The sequence below is a fragment of the Chiloscyllium punctatum genome, chromosome 25 (assembly GCF_047496795.1).
Source record: "Chiloscyllium punctatum isolate Juve2018m chromosome 25, sChiPun1.3, whole genome shotgun sequence".
NCBI classification, from domain to species: domain Eukaryota; kingdom Metazoa; phylum Chordata; class Chondrichthyes; order Orectolobiformes; family Hemiscylliidae; genus Chiloscyllium; species Chiloscyllium punctatum.
Genome location: NC_092763.1, coordinates 19,807,080 through 19,825,380, shown reverse-complemented (window position 1 = coordinate 19,825,380; position 18,301 = coordinate 19,807,080). Strand labels below are relative to the sequence as shown.

The window sequence follows — 18,301 nt, the reverse complement described above, 5'->3', positions numbered from 1 at the left end:
TTTGAGGTATTTTAGGTGCAGGAAGTGATTTCTTTGAGTTCCAGGAGGAGTGCTTACTGTTTATAAGCTATTGCGTTATTTTGGAACTTTGGAGAAAAAAAATCAAAACAACGGCACTATAAAAAAAGAAGAAGAGAACAAAGGCAGTGACTACATGATCGCTGTGAGAGAAAGGGAAAGAAACCTTCACTGCTGTCTGACACATCAGTGTATCTGCAGAGCTGCTGCCTTTGCTGTTTGAGTTCAAGAATCTCTGGACATTGAAGTGTGTCTAAGAAAAATGAACAAACGGCAAAATTCACAGCTGACCTTGGAGGAACCTGTGTGGGAGAGCTCACAGTGCAGGAGCAGCTAAGTGCATAGTTTTTAAGTGTAGCTTTGCTGTCTTTTTTAGTGGTGAGTAGAGTGGGTTCTTTTTGGTTATATGTTTTATTGAAGTCTGTCTCGATTAAAATTTAAAAATATAAAATATAGGTACTAAGTTAGCCTGGAGCAGTGTTTTATTTCTAGCAGGAAGACTGTGCTATTTTCCATAGATTGTTAAGGTGCAAAGATGGCCTTTAGTAGAATGATGTGCTTTTCCTATCGGATATGGGAGTTTAGGGAGAGTTTCCATGTTACTGATGATTATGTCTGCAGTAAGTGTCTTTGGTTGCTAATCCTATCAGATTGCATGGATAGGTTGGTGTGGCAGTTAGAAACAATGAGGAATTTACAGGTGCTAGAGGCTGTGATGGATGGCAGATATAGGAAGGGAGAAAAAAAATGAAGTTACAGTCAGGTAGATGGGTTACCTCCAGGAAAGGTAGAAGAGGGAGGCAGGAATCTCCTCTGGTTATCCCCATCTCAAACAAGTATGCTCGTTTGGAAAATATAGGGGTGATGGACTCTCAGGGGACTACAGTGTAAACAGCCAAGTTTCTGGTATCAAGAATGGCTCTAATGTAACGAGGGGTACATCAGGCTCCAAGCGATCAATTGTGATAGGGGACTGTCTAGTCAGAGGCATAGACAGATGTTTCTGCAGCCAGCAGTGAAAAATCAGAATGGTGTGTTGCCTCCCTGGTTCCAGAATCAAGGATGTCTCAGAGAGGGTGCAAAATGTTCTCAAGGGAGAGAGAGCCCAGCAGGAGGCCATTGTACACATTGGAACTAATGACATAGGAAGGGAAAGGATGAGATTCTGAAGGAAGAATACAGAGAGTTAGGCAGAAATTTTAAAAAGGAGGTCCTCAGGAGTAGTAATATCTGATTACTCCCGGTGCTGTGAGCTAGTGAGGGTAGGAATAGGAGGACAGAGCAGATGAATGCGTGGCTAAGGAGCTGATGCAGGGGAGAAAGGTTCACATTTTAGGATCATTGGAATCTCTTCTGGGGTAGAAGTGACCTGTATAAGAAGGATGGAATGTTCCTGAGTTGAAACAGGATTAATATACTGGCAGGGAGATTTGCTCGAGCTGCTCGGGAGGATTTAAACTAGAAAGGTTAGTGGGGTTCGGGTTCAGGGAGACACTGAGGAAAGAGGTCGATCTGAGACTGGTACAGTTGGGAAAAGAACCAAGTCAAACAGTCAAGGCGGTCAGGGACAAAGCAGAAACAAGGTAGGTCTGATAAATTAAACTGTGTTTATTTCAATGCAAGGGGCCTAACAGGGAAGGTAGATACACTCAGGGCATGGTTAGGAACATGGGACTGGGATATCATACCAATTACAGAAATGTGGCTCAGGGATGGACAGGACTGGCAGCTTAATGTTCCCCCTCCCTCCCCTCCCCCACCAACAGTCAGTGGGAAATTGAGAAATACATTTGTAAGGAAATCTCAGTTATCTGTAAGAATAATAGGATGGTTGTGGTAGGGGATTTTAACTTTCCAAACATCGACTGAGACTGCCAAAATGTTAAGGGTTTAGATGGAGGGGAATTTGTTACGTCTGCATAAGAAACTTTTCTGATTCAATATGTGGATGTACCTACTAGAGAAGGTGCAAAACTTAACCTACTCCTGGGAAATAAGGCAGGGCAGGTGACTGAGGTGTCAGTGGGAGAGCACTTTGTAGCCAGCGACCATAATTCTACTAGTTTTAAAAGATGGAAAAGGATAACCAGGATCTAAAAGTTAAAGTTCTATATTGGAGGAAGATCAATTTTGTTGATAGTTGGCAAGAACTTTCAAAAGTTGATTAAGTGTGGATGTTTGCAGGTAAAGGGATGGCTAGAAAATGGGAACCCTTCAAAACTGAGATAAAAAGATTCCAGTGACAGTATGTGCCTGTCAGGGTGAAAGGCAAGGCTGGTAGGTATAAGGAATGCTGGATGACTGGAGAAATTGAGGTTTTTATCAAGAAAAATGAAACATATATCAGGAACAGACAGCAGAGATTGAGTGAACCCTTGGAAGAGTATAAAGGCAGTCGGAGTATAAGTTACAGGGAAATCAGGAGGGCAAAAAGAAGACATGAGATAGCTTTGGCACACAGGACTAAGGAGAATCCAAAGGGATTTTATAAATATATTAAGGACAAAAGGATAACTAGGGAGAGCATAGGACCCCTCAAAGATCAGCAAGGCAACTTATGTGGAGATAAAGGAGATACTAAATGAGTATTTTGCATCAGTGTTTATTGTGAAGCAGGACATGGAAGGTTAAAAATGTGGGAAACAGATGGTGACATCTTGAAAAATGTCCATATTACAGAGGAGGTAGTGCTGGATGTCTTAAAACACATGAAGATGGATAAATCTGTAGGACCTGATTAGGTGTACTTTAGAACTCTAGGGTAGATAGGGAAGTGATTGCTGGGCCCCTTGCTGAGCTATTTGACTCATCGCTAGTCACAGGTGAGGTGCCAGAAAACTGGAAGTTGGCTAACGTGGTGCCACTCTTTAAGAAAGGTGATAAGGAGAAGCCAGGGAACTATAGACAGGTGAGCCTGACATCAGTGGTGGGCAAGTTGTGGGAGGGAATCCTGAGGGACAGGATTTATATGTATTTGGACTGCTCAGGGATAGTCATCATGGCATTGTGCATGGGAAATCATGTCTCACTACTTGATTGAGTGTTTTGAAGAAGTAATAAAGAGGATTGATGAGGGCAGTGGGGTGGATGTGACCGATGTGGACTTCAGTCAGGTATTCAACAAGGTTCCTCATGGCAGACTGGTTAGCAAGGTCAGATCCCATGGACCAAGGTAAAAATTGCACAACACCAGGTTATAGTCCAACAGGTTTATTTGGAAGTACTAGCATTTGTAGCACTGCTCCTTCATCAGTAGCTAGTTATCCGATGAAGGGCTCTTGCTCAAAGCGTTGATCCTCCTGTGCCTCAGATGCTGCCTGACCTGCTGTGCTTTTCCAGAACTCCACTCTCGATTATAACCTGGTGTTGTATGATTTTTTAATTTCGTCCAATCCAGTCCACCTGGCACCTCCACATCACAGATCACATGTAATACAGGGAGAACTAGCCAATCAGATACAGAACTGGCTCGAAGGTAGAAGACAGAGGGTGGTGGTGGAGGATTGCTTTTCAGCTGGAGGCCTGTGACCAGTGGTATGCCACAAGGATTGGTGTTGGGTCCACTTTTTTTTGTCATTTATATAAATGATTTCAATGTGAACATAGGAGGTATAGTTAGTAAGTTTGCAGATGACACCAAAATTGGAGGTGTAGTGGACAGCGAAAAAGTTTACCTCAGAGTACAATGGGATCTTGATCAGATGGGCCAATGGGCTGAGGAGGGATAGCTGAAGTTTAATTTAGATAAATGCGAGGTGCTGCATTTTGGTACAGCAACTCAGGGCAGAACTTATACACTTAATGGTAAAGTCCTGGGGAGCGTTGCAGGACAGAGACCTTGGAATGCAGGTTCATAACTCCTTGAGAGTAGAGTCGCAGGTCAATAGGATAGTTAAGAAGGCTGGGGCTGTTTTCCCTGGAGTGTCAGGTGCTAAGGAGTGACCTCATAGAGGTTGATAAAATTATGAGGGGCATGGATAGGATAAATAGACAAGGGCTTTTCCCTGGGGTTGGGGAATCCAGAACTAGGGGGCAAAGGTTTAGGGTGAGAGGGGAAAGATTTAAAAGGGACCTAAAAGGCAACTTTTTCATGCAGAGGGTGCTGCGTGTTTCGAATGAGCTGCCAGAGGACGTAGTGGAGGCTGGTACAATTACAACATTTAAAAAGTATTTGGATGGGTATATGAATAGGATGGGTTGGGAGGGATATGGGCCAAGTGCTGGCAAATAGGACTTGATTAATTTCGGATATCTGGTCGGCATGTGCAAGTTGGACAGAAGGGTCTGTTTCCACGCTGTACATTTCTATGACTCTACAGAGTCATTACATAAACACAATGGCTATAAGAGCTAGAAGTACTGCAGCAAGTAACTCACCTCCTGACTCCCCAAAGCCTATCCGTCATTAACAACGTAAAAGTCAGGAATACGACTCTCCACTTGCCTGGATAGGTGTAGCTCCTACAAAACTCAACAAGGTTGACACCATCTCGGTCTAAGCAGCCACTTGATTGGCATCACATCCACATGCATCCACACCCTCCACCACCGATGCTCAGTACCAGCACTGCGTACCATCTACAAGATGCACTGCAGAAATTTACCAAAGATCCTCAGACAACACCTTCCAAACCCATGACCACTGCCATCCAGAAGGGCATCCAGGTACATGGGAACAACAACACTTGCAAGTTTCTGTCAAAGCCACTCACCCTCCTGATTCGGAAATATATTGCCGTTCCTTCACTGTCGCTGGGTTAAAATTGTCTTCCTCTAGACATTGTGGATTAACCGAGCACATGGACTGCAGTGGTTTAAGAAGGCAGCTCGGTACCACCTTCCCTTGAGCAACTAAGGGCGAGAAATAAATGCTCACCAGCCAGCGATGCCCACATGCCATGAGTGAATAAAATACCTGCAGCATGAGTGGGTTCATTGAGTCTTTAGGATTTCAACAACTTAAAAAGTCTCTCTTGCTCTGTCAAAAGGAACTTCTCTTAAGTTTCATTGTTTGTTTCAATATCTAAGTTCTGAAATCAATGGTTTTACTTTTCAAAACTGTTTCAGTCCCAGGATTTAGTCTTATGACGGAAGTTGCAAGGCAATTGTTCATAACTTTATCACTATTGGGACAGTGATATTGATATTTGCAAGGTTTGGCTCATTGACACTTTCATTAGGTTGTAGTAACAGTAGCTATTTTTAAAGAAAGTTATGAACAGCTGTTTTTTTAACTTTTTCTTTGCATGAAATTGTCGCTATGGTTCATTGGTTCTGTGTGGATTATATACTGAGTGAATGGGCATGGAAGAGCTAGGAGTTGGGTATCAAAATGCTGGGAGTTGGCATGATAGGCCATTTGAGATGGGTGGGGGCCATGGCTAAGATCTTTTGAAGTCATCTTTCAAAAGGTTCCCACAACCAGACTCCGCTGATGGCCCATGGACCACGAGTTATTGAGAAGCTGGCTAGATCACATGGCAATTGCAAGGTGGAGAGTTGGACCAAGGGATACCACTTCCCCCAGTGGAGATGGCGAGACCGGGGAATGTGGGTTGGAATCCCGGGACCATGTCTATTCATTGTTAAAGATCCACAGAGTCTCTCTGATTCTGTGAAAATGTAGGCAAATGGGGGTTCAGTATGTTGTAAGTGATGGAGACCATTCATTTTCTTTTACAAATTTTTCATCCTTGGATAATGAGCATCCACTGCCAATGTCAGTCCTTGCTGTTCATCGCAGGTGGCTCTGAGAAGGCAGTAGTGGCCTTTCACCATGAATGCTTTGGTACAGTTGAATGGCTTGCTCAGGATACTTTAGTGAGCATTGAAGAGGCAACCAACCAGCTAGGTGTGGCACTGCAGTCACCTATAGACCAGATTGGGCAAGATCAGCAGAGTTCCTGTCGAAGTATTTCTTTTTTTTTAAAAGCTGCTATGACAGATATCAACTTGTATTTTCAGATTTTTTTAGTGCTAAAATGATTAAACTGACACAGCGAGAGCATATTCATTTGATGTGTTTTCATTGGAATCAGTGTCCTGGCATTAATATAATGGCAATGGTGAGGGCTGGGCCAATTGGTAAAGTATGGGCTGGCATCGTTGTGGGAGACCTGTGCCTATCAAAGGATTCCAATCCCTTGAAGGCTAAAAAGCTAGATTCTCTCTAAAATTTTGAATACCTTAAAAAAAATGGGTACAATCCAGACAATGATAGGACTATCTGCCTCAGAACATGCTTCATTCCCTACCAGTTTATGTTGACTTTGAAGTTCTCCAATAACTGGCTTCACAGGAAAAATTGTGTACAATGCAGTGTTTGTTGACATTAAAATAATTAATGCTGGGGCTTATTTTGTTGTGTTCAGAGAATTGAACATTGGCAACACAACAATTACTGCTCTTTATTGTGTTCATTCAATACAAGGACTCCCAATTAAATATATCACACATTACAGCTTTATTTTAATGGGCAAATTCCTGTCAATGGTAAGAAAGATGACAATCTCTTGAAAGAAAATTTTGGGACTAAATACAACAAGTAAGTTAATCTAAATTCTCCTATTATAGGTAAGTTGAATTTAGACACTTGACAGTAGTCTGACAATATTCAGGACCTCAGTTCCGTGTACACCAATTCCACTATGTGCTATGGCATCTCATGCAAAAGCTGAGTTCAACTGATACACCCAAGTAATGCCAATTTAAACTGCTTGTAGAAATCCCTCTACATTTGTCTTCTGTGATAATACAATCAAAAATTCATTTTTTTAACGAAAACAATTATTAACTCACCAAATGAAACTCAAAATGAAATCATTCTGTATACATATATTTTTTTCAAAAACCTGCGAGGCTAAGAATAGGCCGACAGATTGAAACACTTAAAATTTACAAAGGCTCCATGCAAATCAATGGCACCAAGCAATTGCTTTAAATCCATCTCAAAGGAAAACAACACCTCAAGGCACCGAAGGTTACAATGAATCGGTGACCTTACACACACACAAAAAAATAGATTTGGCCCATTAATTTTCATTCACATCTGACTGTGAAACTCAGTTAATAGACCTGCATGATTGCACAAAATCTCCTTTCTGACCCTTCGATGTGACAATGAGTAAAGCAAGAATGAAAATGCATTTCGAAAGCAGTGTCACTGGAGAGCAATTTGCTAGGCGCTGGTTACTACGTGAGCATCTGGACTCATTGTGAAGAGGCGGATGAGTTTCGTTCTCAACGCGATTAAAGATGGCTAGTCTGTATTTCCAACATATAGATAAAGGTTTCTAAAGAAAACCAAGTGCTACTCAGGGCAACCCCAAATTCTTAAAACCAAGGGTGTTGAAGTAAAAGAATAGTTTTATGGACTAGGGGTGCTCTAACAGAGGTATTTACAATGATTGAAGAGAGACAAAATGGCTTGAGGTGGTCAAGTGCAAGGAAATACACTTTGTCAGCAGCAAGGTTGGAGAGGGCTAATGGTGTGAGCCGACTGTGGTGACAGAGGAGTGCAGGGTACATGAGTGTGGGGTCAGAGGAGCTGGGAAGGGTAGAGGAATTGCGATTGCCGTGGAGGAATGTCAGGGTGGAGATAAGCCAAGTGGAGTTATTGCCCCAGGGACAGGGACTTTCACACACTAATATTATAAGTTGTTGTGGTTCTGTTCGAGCACCCGAGCTACAAATCTTCTCCAAAACTTTAATATTATAAATGTTTATGATTTTAAATCACTGTTCCAAAATGTTAAAAGATCATATCTATTATTGAGCTGAAATTTAAGCTCAATGGGCATGTGGTGAATGTTGAAAGCCCTCTGTGTTTGACCAGAGACTGGGCTCTATGGCAGAAAGAATAAAATGTCTTCACTGGAGCCTATGACCAAGGTAAGTACAGAGGGTTTGCACTGATACTCTAGATCAGAGTTAATGTTACAGGTCATTGGGCTTGGATCCAAGAGACTGAAGTGAAATGTCACAGATAAACACTCTGCAGATTGTTGGTGAGTGTCTCAGAAAACAGTGGTTAAGAACTGGACTGGGGTGATCTGTGGAAGTCTTCAACTCATGGGTATGTGTTCCCAGTTCTTGACAGTCAACTACAAATTTCAGCTAGACCATGCTGGCCAGGTGCCAAGCAGGAACCAGATGGAACAGGGATCAATCTTATTAGTCTTTGTTCTTCCTGTTACTGACACTCCATTAAGGGACTGTTTTATAGAATGGCAAAAATACACGTAGCTCCCAGCAATGATTGGAACATAGACTGGATGAATGTCAATGGGAGCCGAGTCTGATTTCATGGTGTCAAATCTACAAGTCCAATCCTGGGCCTGAAGCCCGTGTTTTAAACTTCCTAAAAACAATAATAGCTTGACTTCATTAGCTCTATACCACTGGGTAGTAAGAACGAGTCCTCAACTGATTAGTGACAACATTCTGTAAGGCTTTTACACCTACTCCACTACACTCTTATCAAAATTAGATCTAAGGGTTGAATTTAATGCATTTCTAAGGGTCAGGGGCACATTCAATTTAGCAGATGTCTGCCCACGTGGTCAATCTGTAATTATGCTACCAGTGGGAGGGGCCTGCCCACCAGCAACCACATTGAAGCCCTTAAGTAGGCAGTAAGTGGTGTTACTTGTAAAGCTACCTCTGAGTGGTCTGCAATTGGCTTTTCAGTGACTGAGTGGCAACCATTCACCCATTAGACCCAGTCGTCTTATGACTTTTAGCCACTTTTTGCCCAATTATCATGAGATGAAACATCCATTGCATATGTGGACCAATGGGGGTGGAATTTGTTTACTTTAGCACCACTGCTAATGACACCACACTGCTGTATCCCCTGGACAGCTTGTGACATGGTGGCTCAGTAGTTAGCACTGCTGCCTCACAGCACCAAGGACCCAGGTTTGATTCCAGACTTAGGCGACTGTCTGTGTGGAGTTTGCACATTCTCCCTGTGTCTCTGTGGGTTTCCTCCCACAGTCCAAAGATGTGCAGGTTAGGTGAACTAGCCATGCTAAATTGCCCATAATATTCAGGGATGTGGAGTTAATGTTCATTAGTCAGGGGAAATGTAGAGTAATAGGGTAGGGGAATGGGTCTGGGTGCGTTACTCTTCAGAGGGTTGGTGTGGACTTGTTGGGCTGAAGGGCCTGTTTTCACACTGTTGGGATTCTAATTCTAATCATCAGTTGATGCCCTTTGCATCCATGATGAGTCACACTGTAGGGATTCTATGCCACTACACTGCTGTAGGGATTCATTGATATAATTCAAAAACACAGCATAAGACATGTAGGTAGTGCCCACCGAGTCAATGCCCCAAGGCAATTAAGTGTATATTACTGCTTCATAAAGATCCCCCCCTTTGCATAAACTCCTCACCTCCATCCCAACCTGGCTTTAAGTAAAGGAACAGCCAAACGCTGGTCCATTTGAACATTAGACCCTTGATTTCCAAACTTGGTCCAGAACTTGTCCTCTTTGTTAAAATTTCACAATGATCCATTGGAATAGTTCTCCAAGATTTTGAACACAACTGAAGAAAACAATCATGCAATCGATAACTCTGTGATGTGCATTTACAGAGTCACAAGATGGAAACAAACCTTTCTGTCCAACCAGCCAACACCAACCATTTTCCCAAACTAAGCTAATCCCACCAGTCTGAGTTTGGCCCATATCCTTCCAAACCTTTCCTCTTCATGTACTTATCCAAAATCTCTGACCTATCACCTTCATCCCCACCCCCATTCACCTATTGTACTCTATGCTACTTTCTCCCCACCCCCACCCTCCTCTCATTTATCTCTCCACCCTGCAGGCACTCTGCCTCTATTCTTGATTAAGGGCTTTTGCCTGAAACGTCGATTTTCCTGCTCCTTGGATTCTGCCTGACCTGCTGTGCTTTTCCAGCACCACTCTAATCTAGAATCTTCTAAATGTTGTAACTGTACCCGCATCCACCACTTCCTCTAGAAGTTCATTCCATATATGAAACACTCTCTATGTAAAAACTTTGTCTCTCACATCCTTAAAAATATGCTCCCCTAATCTTGAAATCCCCCACCCGAGGGAAAAGACACCTGCCATTCACCCTATCTATGCCCCTCATGATTTTATAAACCTCTATAGGGTCACCTCTAAACCTCCTATGCTCCAGTGAAAAAAGCCCCAGCCTCTCCAGTCTCTCCTTATGATGATGTGATGGAAGCGTTGATTAGGAGTGAGGGTGAAAATCGAATTTGAGGAATTTATTTAATCTGTCAACAGAAAACATAATTTAGTAACTAGGGTGGCACGGTGGCTAAGTGGTTAGCAGTGCTGCCTCACAGCACCAAGGACCCAGGTACAATTCTGGCCTTTGGTGACTGTATGTGTGAAGTTTGCACATTCTCCCTGTGTCTGTGTGGGTTTCCTGCGGGGGCTCTGGTTTCCTCCCACAAGATATGCAGGTTAGGGTGGATTGACCATGCTAAATTGCCCATAAGTGTTCAGGGATGTGTAGGTTATGTACATTAGTTAGGGGTAAATATAGTGTAATAGGGTAGGAGAATGGGTCTAAATAAAATACTCTTCAGAGGGTCAGTGTGGACTTGTTGAGCGGAAGGTCCTGTTTTCAAACTGTCAGGATTCTATTCTATTGTAACTTTGATGTTAATACACATTTAGCACCCTCTTGTGCAGTGGACTTTCCCAAAGAAATAACCCAGCAAAATTAAATGTCCAGAAAATAGTGTTGTGGCATATTTCTATTGCCAAATCAGTTTTTTTGTAAATAAAATGCAAACTACTGAGAGCACAGAAGTCAAAATAAACCAGATATAGCTTTATTTCAGTGATATACACAGTCAGAAATGAGGTACAGAGAATTGTTTTTGGAAGCCTTACCTTCCTCATTGCTGTACCTCCCTGTCTGTCAATGCCAGCACTTGTATACCTGTGTAAAACAAATAACAGTTCCCATGTAGAGCATTATCTTCAGCTGAGCAAGGAGATCTTGCACTGTATTTTTAATTGAAGGAATAGAGCATTAACTGAACTGAACACAGCCTTTTCATTACTTCAATTATATGTTGACTATTTCAAATTAATTCCATCAAAATGATTCATGCTCTCAACCCATGGCACATTCCCACCAAACAGTAAGTGTTTTTGACAGGCAGTTAAATGACCCAAAGTAATAATTCACAAAATGTTGTTAGCACTTAATGAAAACAAAAGTAACAATGCTATAGGCTAGAGTCAAAGAATTTCCAATTTCTTTCACTTTAGTGCCTATTAGTCTCTTATGAATGACAAAGGTTTTTAAATGAAAGACCTTTCACTTAGGTGGATGTGATGAACTGAAAATATGTTGCTGGAAAAGCGCAGCAGATCAGGCAGCATCCAAGGAACAGGAGAATTGACGTTTCGGGCATCAGCCCTTCTTCAGGAATGAGGAAAGTGTGTCCAGCAGGCTAAGGTAAAAGGTAGGGAGGAGGGACTTGGGGGAGGGGCGTTGGAAATGCGATAGGTGGAGGGAGGTCAAGGTGAGGGTGATAGGCCGGAGTGGGGTGGGGGCGGAGAGGTCAGGAAGAAGATTGCAGGTTAGGAAGGCGGTGCTGAGTTCGAGGGATTTGACTGAGACAAGGTGGGGGGAGGGGAAATGAGGAAACTGGAGAAATCTGAGTTCATCCCTTGTGGTTGGAGGGTTCCCAGGCGGAAGATGAGGCGCTCTTCCTCCAACCGTCGTGTTGCCATGGTCTGGCGATGGAGGAGTCCAAGGACCTGCATGTCCTTGGTGGAGTGGGAGGGGGAGTTGAAGTGTTGGGCTACGGGGTGGTTGGGTTGGGTTGGATGTGATGAAGCCAGTCTTGAGCAAGGATTTAAAGATCTCAGACACTTGGTGACTCTTGTTTTGCACAGATGTGGCTTGAGCTGCTGAGTGTTTTTACTTATGATTTATAATTAATCAGGCACACCAGTCCCTTAGAAACCGCAAATGTATGGTTAACTTCTTTCAAAGCTATAGCCCCTCAAAATAACAGCCCATTCACACAAAATCATGGCACACAGAGGCCAAAAGTAACAATTTAAATGATTCCTGTCTGATATGCCAGTGAACATTAATGAGCACCATTACAGCAGCAACCTCATCGAGAAATTCAAATGATACAAAATTGCAGAGTTCCAGGGAGCGCAGCCACTAACTCAAACTCAAGATTTTTGCTTTGCAAACAAAATTGACATTTGTTGTTTTGTGTAATGGGATGGTCTCATTTATTAATCTGCAAGTTGAATGTAATAAAAGATGATCATTCCTCACAATTGACCATGGCGTGCCAGGAAATGAAAATAGAAAAGAAAGCTCATGAAAGGCAAAATAATCAAAATACTTCTGTTATAACATTGCGACATTATGGAAACAGAGAAAATAGGAACTGCAGTAGACTATTTGGTTCTTCAATCCATTCAACATGTATCTGTTCCCATTTTCTTCACTTGTATGTCACGACGTGGAGATACTTCTGATGCAAACTATTCTGAGCAATGATGCATAGGGTGTAATTTAATATAAACAATGTAGACAGGGGTCTCAGCTCTAAATTCCTCAAGAGAAGGTCTATGGCACAGCTATAATAGATAAAGTTGTTTTGGCAGTAAACATTCTGTAACTGTGTTATTAAGTATTAATTAGGCACTTAATTGGACAACGATGGGCCCTTGCCACGAACAGGCATCGAGGTCGTGGAAGTCTCACCCTCACCAACCAATTAGAGACCAGTAAATCCTCTTTGCTCAACAGCACCCCAGGACAGGTAGTGGCTGCTACTGGCATTGCACTCTCTGAGACCCAAGATGGATGAGGGAACGTGGCAACAGGTGAGTTATGCCAGGGTTCGAGGGTGAGGGTTGCAGAAGAGGAGTGCTAGATGTTGAGATTGGTCAGCTCTACATTATTGAGACCAAACGTAGACTGGGTGACTGCTTTGTGGAATATCTCTACTCTGTCGATAGGAGTGACCCTAACCTCCCAGCAGCTTGCCAATTGAAGAAAGCACCTTGCTGTCATGCTAACGTTTCTGCCCTGCGCCTGATGCAATTTTCCAATGACAATGAACTCAAGCTCAAGGAATAATATCTTATTTTCTGCTTAGGCACTTTACAGCCTCGAGGTCTCAATAGTGAATTCAATAATCTCAGAAAGTGACTGTATTTTGTCTGTTATCTGTTTTTCTTGCATCTCCCTTCACCAGAGCTATGTCGAGTTTAGGTCTTGTTTACTTTACACTTATTAGACAGGAATAATTATGTCCCTTTCTCATCTTAATTTACATCCTATTACATCCCTCTTTTTTCCATTAATAACAATCCCCTTTGCTTTGTGCTGGGTCTCTGAATCATCTGCTCTCTTGAAAGTTTGGTAGAAGATTTGTAGCTCGGGTGCTCGTTGTTGTGGTTCTGTTCGCCGAGCTGGTAATTTGTCTTGCAAACGTTTCGTCCCCTGTCTAGGTGACATCCTCAGTGCTTGGGAGCCTCCTGTGAAGCGCTTCTGTGATGTTTCCTCCGGCATTTATAGTGATTTGTATCAGCCGCTTCCGGTTGTCAGTTCGAGCTGTCCACTGTAGTGGCCGGTATATTGGGTATAACCCAATATACTGGCCACTACAGTGGACAGCTCGAACTGACAACCGGAAGCGGCAGAGACAGGCCACTATAAATACTGGAAAAAACAGCACAGAAGCGCTTCACAGGAGGCTCCCAAGCACTGAGGATGTCACCTAGACAGGGGACGAAACGTTTGCAAGACAAATTACCAGCTCGGTGAACAGAACCACAACATCTGCTCTCTTGGTCCTCCTCTGTACCTGTCAAAAGTATAACAAAGAACCTACTTTCCAACACCTTTCTCTTCTAAAGAAACATCGTCATACCAAATTTGAAACGTAATTTTAATTCTCTCTACATGTACTGTCAGGCCTGATAAAATTAGGGAGGTATTGATAGCAATATACAAGGGACTAAAGAGACCATCCCTCAAATATTGTGAACAGTTTTGGCCCCCTTGTCTATAGGAAGATTTTCAGACATTGGAGGCAGTCCAGAGAAGGTTCACAGTTTGATTCTGGTGACAGAGAGATTGTCTTATGAGGAGAGAGGTTGGGCCTGTATTCTTTGGAGTTTAGAAGAAATTTCTTGAAATACTTAAGGTTCTTAAGCAACTTGAAAGGGTGCATGTGGAGAGGTTGTTTTTCTCTGTGGGAGTGTTGAGGACCGGAGAGGACAATCTCAGAGTAAGGGGATACAGTTAGGACATGAGAATGAGGAGGGATTATTTTCTCTCAGAGAGTAATCAGTCTGTGGAATTCTTTACTGCAGAGAGCTGTCAAAGCTGCTTTGCTAAGCATATTCAAGATCAGAAGTCACACAACACCAGGTTACTGTCCAACAGTTTAATTAAAATCAGAAGCTTTCGGAGCACTGCTCCTTTGTCAGGTGAATTGATCTTGGAGATCCTCTCCATTCTGAGCCGGTAGTTTGTAGTGTCGATGGTAACTATGATGTGGAGGTGCCGGATTTCACCTGAGGAAGGAGCAGTGCTCCAAAAGCTTGGCCTTGTTGAGTATGAGTTCCCTGAATGGGGCTGTTAACTTGGGGTCAATCATGGAATCCTGGCTGACAGGTCTACCAGAGCCTCAGGAATTCTCCTCACTCTAAGGATTGGCTCTGAGCTAGCTGGCCAGAGTCCATGTGCTGTGCGTGTGTAAATAACAAAAACTTGGTGATGGGATACTGGCCTCTGTGGAGTTATTTCAAGGATCAGATTTAACCTTTTTATTGACAGACTTATCAACTTGTCCTACCACCAAAATGGAGGAATGCCGTACTTACTTATGTTCTGGGAGCAGCCTGAATTGAAACATACAGAGGAACAGAAATGAAAAAAAAACATTTTATTGGACTGCTATGGATTACCTTATTGGACAGTACAGCTGCCACTTAGAATTTTTTTCTTTATTCATTCATGGGATTTGGGCATCACTGGCTGGGTAAGCCAGTAAGCTAATTGCTCAGAGGGTAGTTAAAAGGCAACCACATTGTTGTGGGTCTGGAGTCACATGTAAACCAGACCAGGTAAGGATGGCAGTTTCCTTCCCTAAAGGGCATTAGTGAACCAGATGGGTTTTTCCGGCAACTGATAATGGATTCGTGGTCATCATTAGACCTGTAATTCCAAATTTTTTATTGTATGCAAATTCCACTATCTGCCATGTGGGATTCAAACCCAGATCCTCAGAACATTATCTGGGTCTCTGGATTAACAGAGTCGAAAAGTGTGGTGCTGGAAAAGCACAGCAGGTCAAGCAGCATCCGAGAAGCAGGAGAGTCGACGTTTTGGGCACAAGCTTTGGGGCTTCTGCTGCCGTACCTGCTGTGCTTTTCCAGTGCTACACTTTTTGACTCTGACTCTCCTGCATCTGCAATCCTCCCTTTCTCCCAGTCTCTTGATTAACAGTCCAGCGATAATACCACTATTGCCTCTCCATAATTAGTCCAGCTATGTCATCCTTGTAAGGGTGCCTAAAATTTCTCTCCCTCAGTTTAGCAGAAATGTAAATCCTGGTTAACGTGCAAAGTTAAAAATCACACAACACCAGGTTATAGTCCAACAGGTTTAATTGGAAGCACACTAGCTTTCAGAGTGACGCTCCTTCATCAGGTGATTGTGGGGGGCTCGATCATAACACAAAATTTATAGCAAAAATTTGCAGTGTGATGTAACTGAAATTATACATTGAAAAGCTGATTGTCTGTTAAGCCTTTCATCTGTTAGAATACAGTGATAGTTTCACTTCTTTCATGTGTAAATCACAAAACCCTTTTTTTAAAAGTTGCATTCTTGGGTTAGCTGTTAATAATGGTGATAGCTAGACAATATGTTGAAGGTGTTAGCCCCCTGTGTTCTCTGTCTATGACCTGATGTTTAGATTGATTCTAATCTAAAAAGTGAGATATCAGAGTTTTACATAAATTCATGCAGTTTTTGAGCTCAGAGTTCTACATGAATGTATGCAGTTTTTGAGCAAAGTGCAATGTAACTCTGCAAGTACAAATTGACCCTACAAAATATATGTGTGAATGTGGGTCTTTGTCTGTCAGTGTGTATGTGTCTGTCTGGGGTGGGAGTTGTGATTGTGAGAAGGCTACATTAATTGAGCTCGAAAGTATGGTGCTGGAAAAGCACAGCAGGTCAGGCAGTATCCGAGGAGCAGGAGAATCGGGCAAAAGACCTTCATAATTGAGCTCCTTGTTCATATTTCTTTATCCATGTTTTCATTGTCATCAACTACTCAGGAAGTTCACTGATGTTCTATATTGTGCGGTACTGTTCTTACCAAGTCTGGTCTGCCTCCTGTCCCACGCCAAGGTACTTTATACCTAACTACTCTTTAAAATGGCCTCACTGGCCATTCCATTTGACCATACGGCCACAAAGGCAAAACCGTCAAGTCAAGTTCAACTCAGGACAGTTAGGCTTACATAAGAAGTAGGAGCAGGAATAGGCCGTCTGTCCCTTCGAACCTGCTCTGCCATTCAGTAAGATCATGGCTGATCTTCTCGTGGCCTCAGCTCCACTAGTCTGCCTGCTCACCATAACCCTTAATTCCTTTATTGTTCAAAAACATCTATCTTTGCTTTAAAAACATTCACTGAAGTAGTGTCAACCACTTCACTGGGCAGGGAATTCCATAGATTAACAACCCTCTGGGTGAAGAAGTTCCTTCTCAATTCAGTGCTAAATCTGTTCCCTCTTGTCCTAGTTTCACCCGCCAGTGGAAACATCCTCTCTATGTCTGTCTTATCTACTCTCTTCATCATTTTACATGTTTCTATGAGATCCCCCCCGATTCTTCTAAATTCCAATGAATGTAATCCCAGTCGACTCAGTCTCTCCTCATAAGCCAACCTCCTTAACTCCAGAATCAACCCAGTGAACCTCCTCTGCACCCCCTTATGTTCTTATGTTCAAAGTTCAACTCAGGACAGCTTCGCTCAGGCAATGAATGTTGTTCAGCTGTGTCCAAATCCTGAGAAGGAATTGTTAAAAACTATCAGGTGCTTCTTCACTTACAAGCAAGTGAATGTATGTAGCCACTTCCAAATCATCACAGTCTCAAAATTCTTCACAGCCAATTAAGTAATTTTGAAGTGTTGTCCTGAGAGACTGACTACCTGCTACTCAACCTGTAGTAGGAGGTGAGGAAACCCTTACTAATAATACTGTTGTAGATACAGATGTCTATGACTACATTGGCTAACAGTGACTACCCCACAGATTTTGTAGAGAAAAAAAATCCTGTGTTCACACTGAGTTTGACCCATGTCACATTATTTGGCACCACTGCCAGGCTAAATGGGATTGATTTCAAATAGAACCAGCAACTCAAAAAGATGTTGTTAAACTTGAAAGGGTTCAGAAAAGATTTACAAAGGATGTTGCCAGGGTTGGAGGGTTTGAACTATAAGGAGAGGCTGAATAGATGGGGCTATGTTCCTTGGAGGGTCGGAGACTGAGGGGTGACCTTATAGAGGTTTATAAAATCAGGAGGAGCCTAGTTAAGGTATTTTCCCCCCAAAGTAAGGAAGTCCAAAACTAGAGGGCATAGGTTTAAGGTGAGAGGGGAAAGTTTTAAAAGGGAGCTAAGGGGCAACTTTTTCAAGCAGAGGGTGGTGGGTGTATGGAATGAGCTGCCAGAGGAAGTCGTGGAAGCTGGTACAGTTGCAGCATTTAAAAGACATCTGGATGGGTACATGAATAGGAAGGGTTTAGAGGGATATGGGCCAAATGCAGGTAAATAGGACTAGTTTAGTTTGGGAAACTTGGTCAGTGCTGCATATCTATATGACTCTGAGTCTCAACTTCTCCAATCTTTCCTTGTGAGTGAAACATCATCTCTGGAATCATTCTTGTAAATCTTTTTTGCACTCTTCTCAATGTGTGGTGTAGGAACTGTATACAATGTTCCTGTAAAGGTTTAACAAGTGACTTAGACTGACCTTGCATCTGATGCCAACATGTGATGCAAACAATTTTTTTAAAAAAAGCTCTCAGACAAACATGACCAATTTACGTTAATCAAACTCCAAAATTGCAAAGTAATAATTAACCACTATTTTGCTGGTGCTAGTTGACAAATGAATCTTCACCATAATATTGCGACTACTCTTTGTTCCTCAACTGGTGATGTGAGTTTTTTATGTTCACCAGATCAGGCAGTTAGGG

General features: G+C 42.5%; 1 protein-coding gene across 3 annotated transcripts in view; it reads right to left on the bottom strand.

The window, feature by feature from the left end:
- Positions 1-18,301, bottom strand: part of LOC140495730 (connector enhancer of kinase suppressor of ras 2) — a 577,745-nt gene that overhangs the window by 90,702 nt on the left and 468,742 nt on the right. For all 3 annotated transcript variants that reach the window (XM_072594776.1, XM_072594774.1, XM_072594775.1), the window contains exon 14: positions 10,924-10,972. In XM_072594776.1, the coding sequence (XP_072450877.1) occupies positions 10,924-10,972 (49 nt within the window). The remainder of the gene's footprint in view (positions 1-10,923; positions 10,973-18,301) is intronic.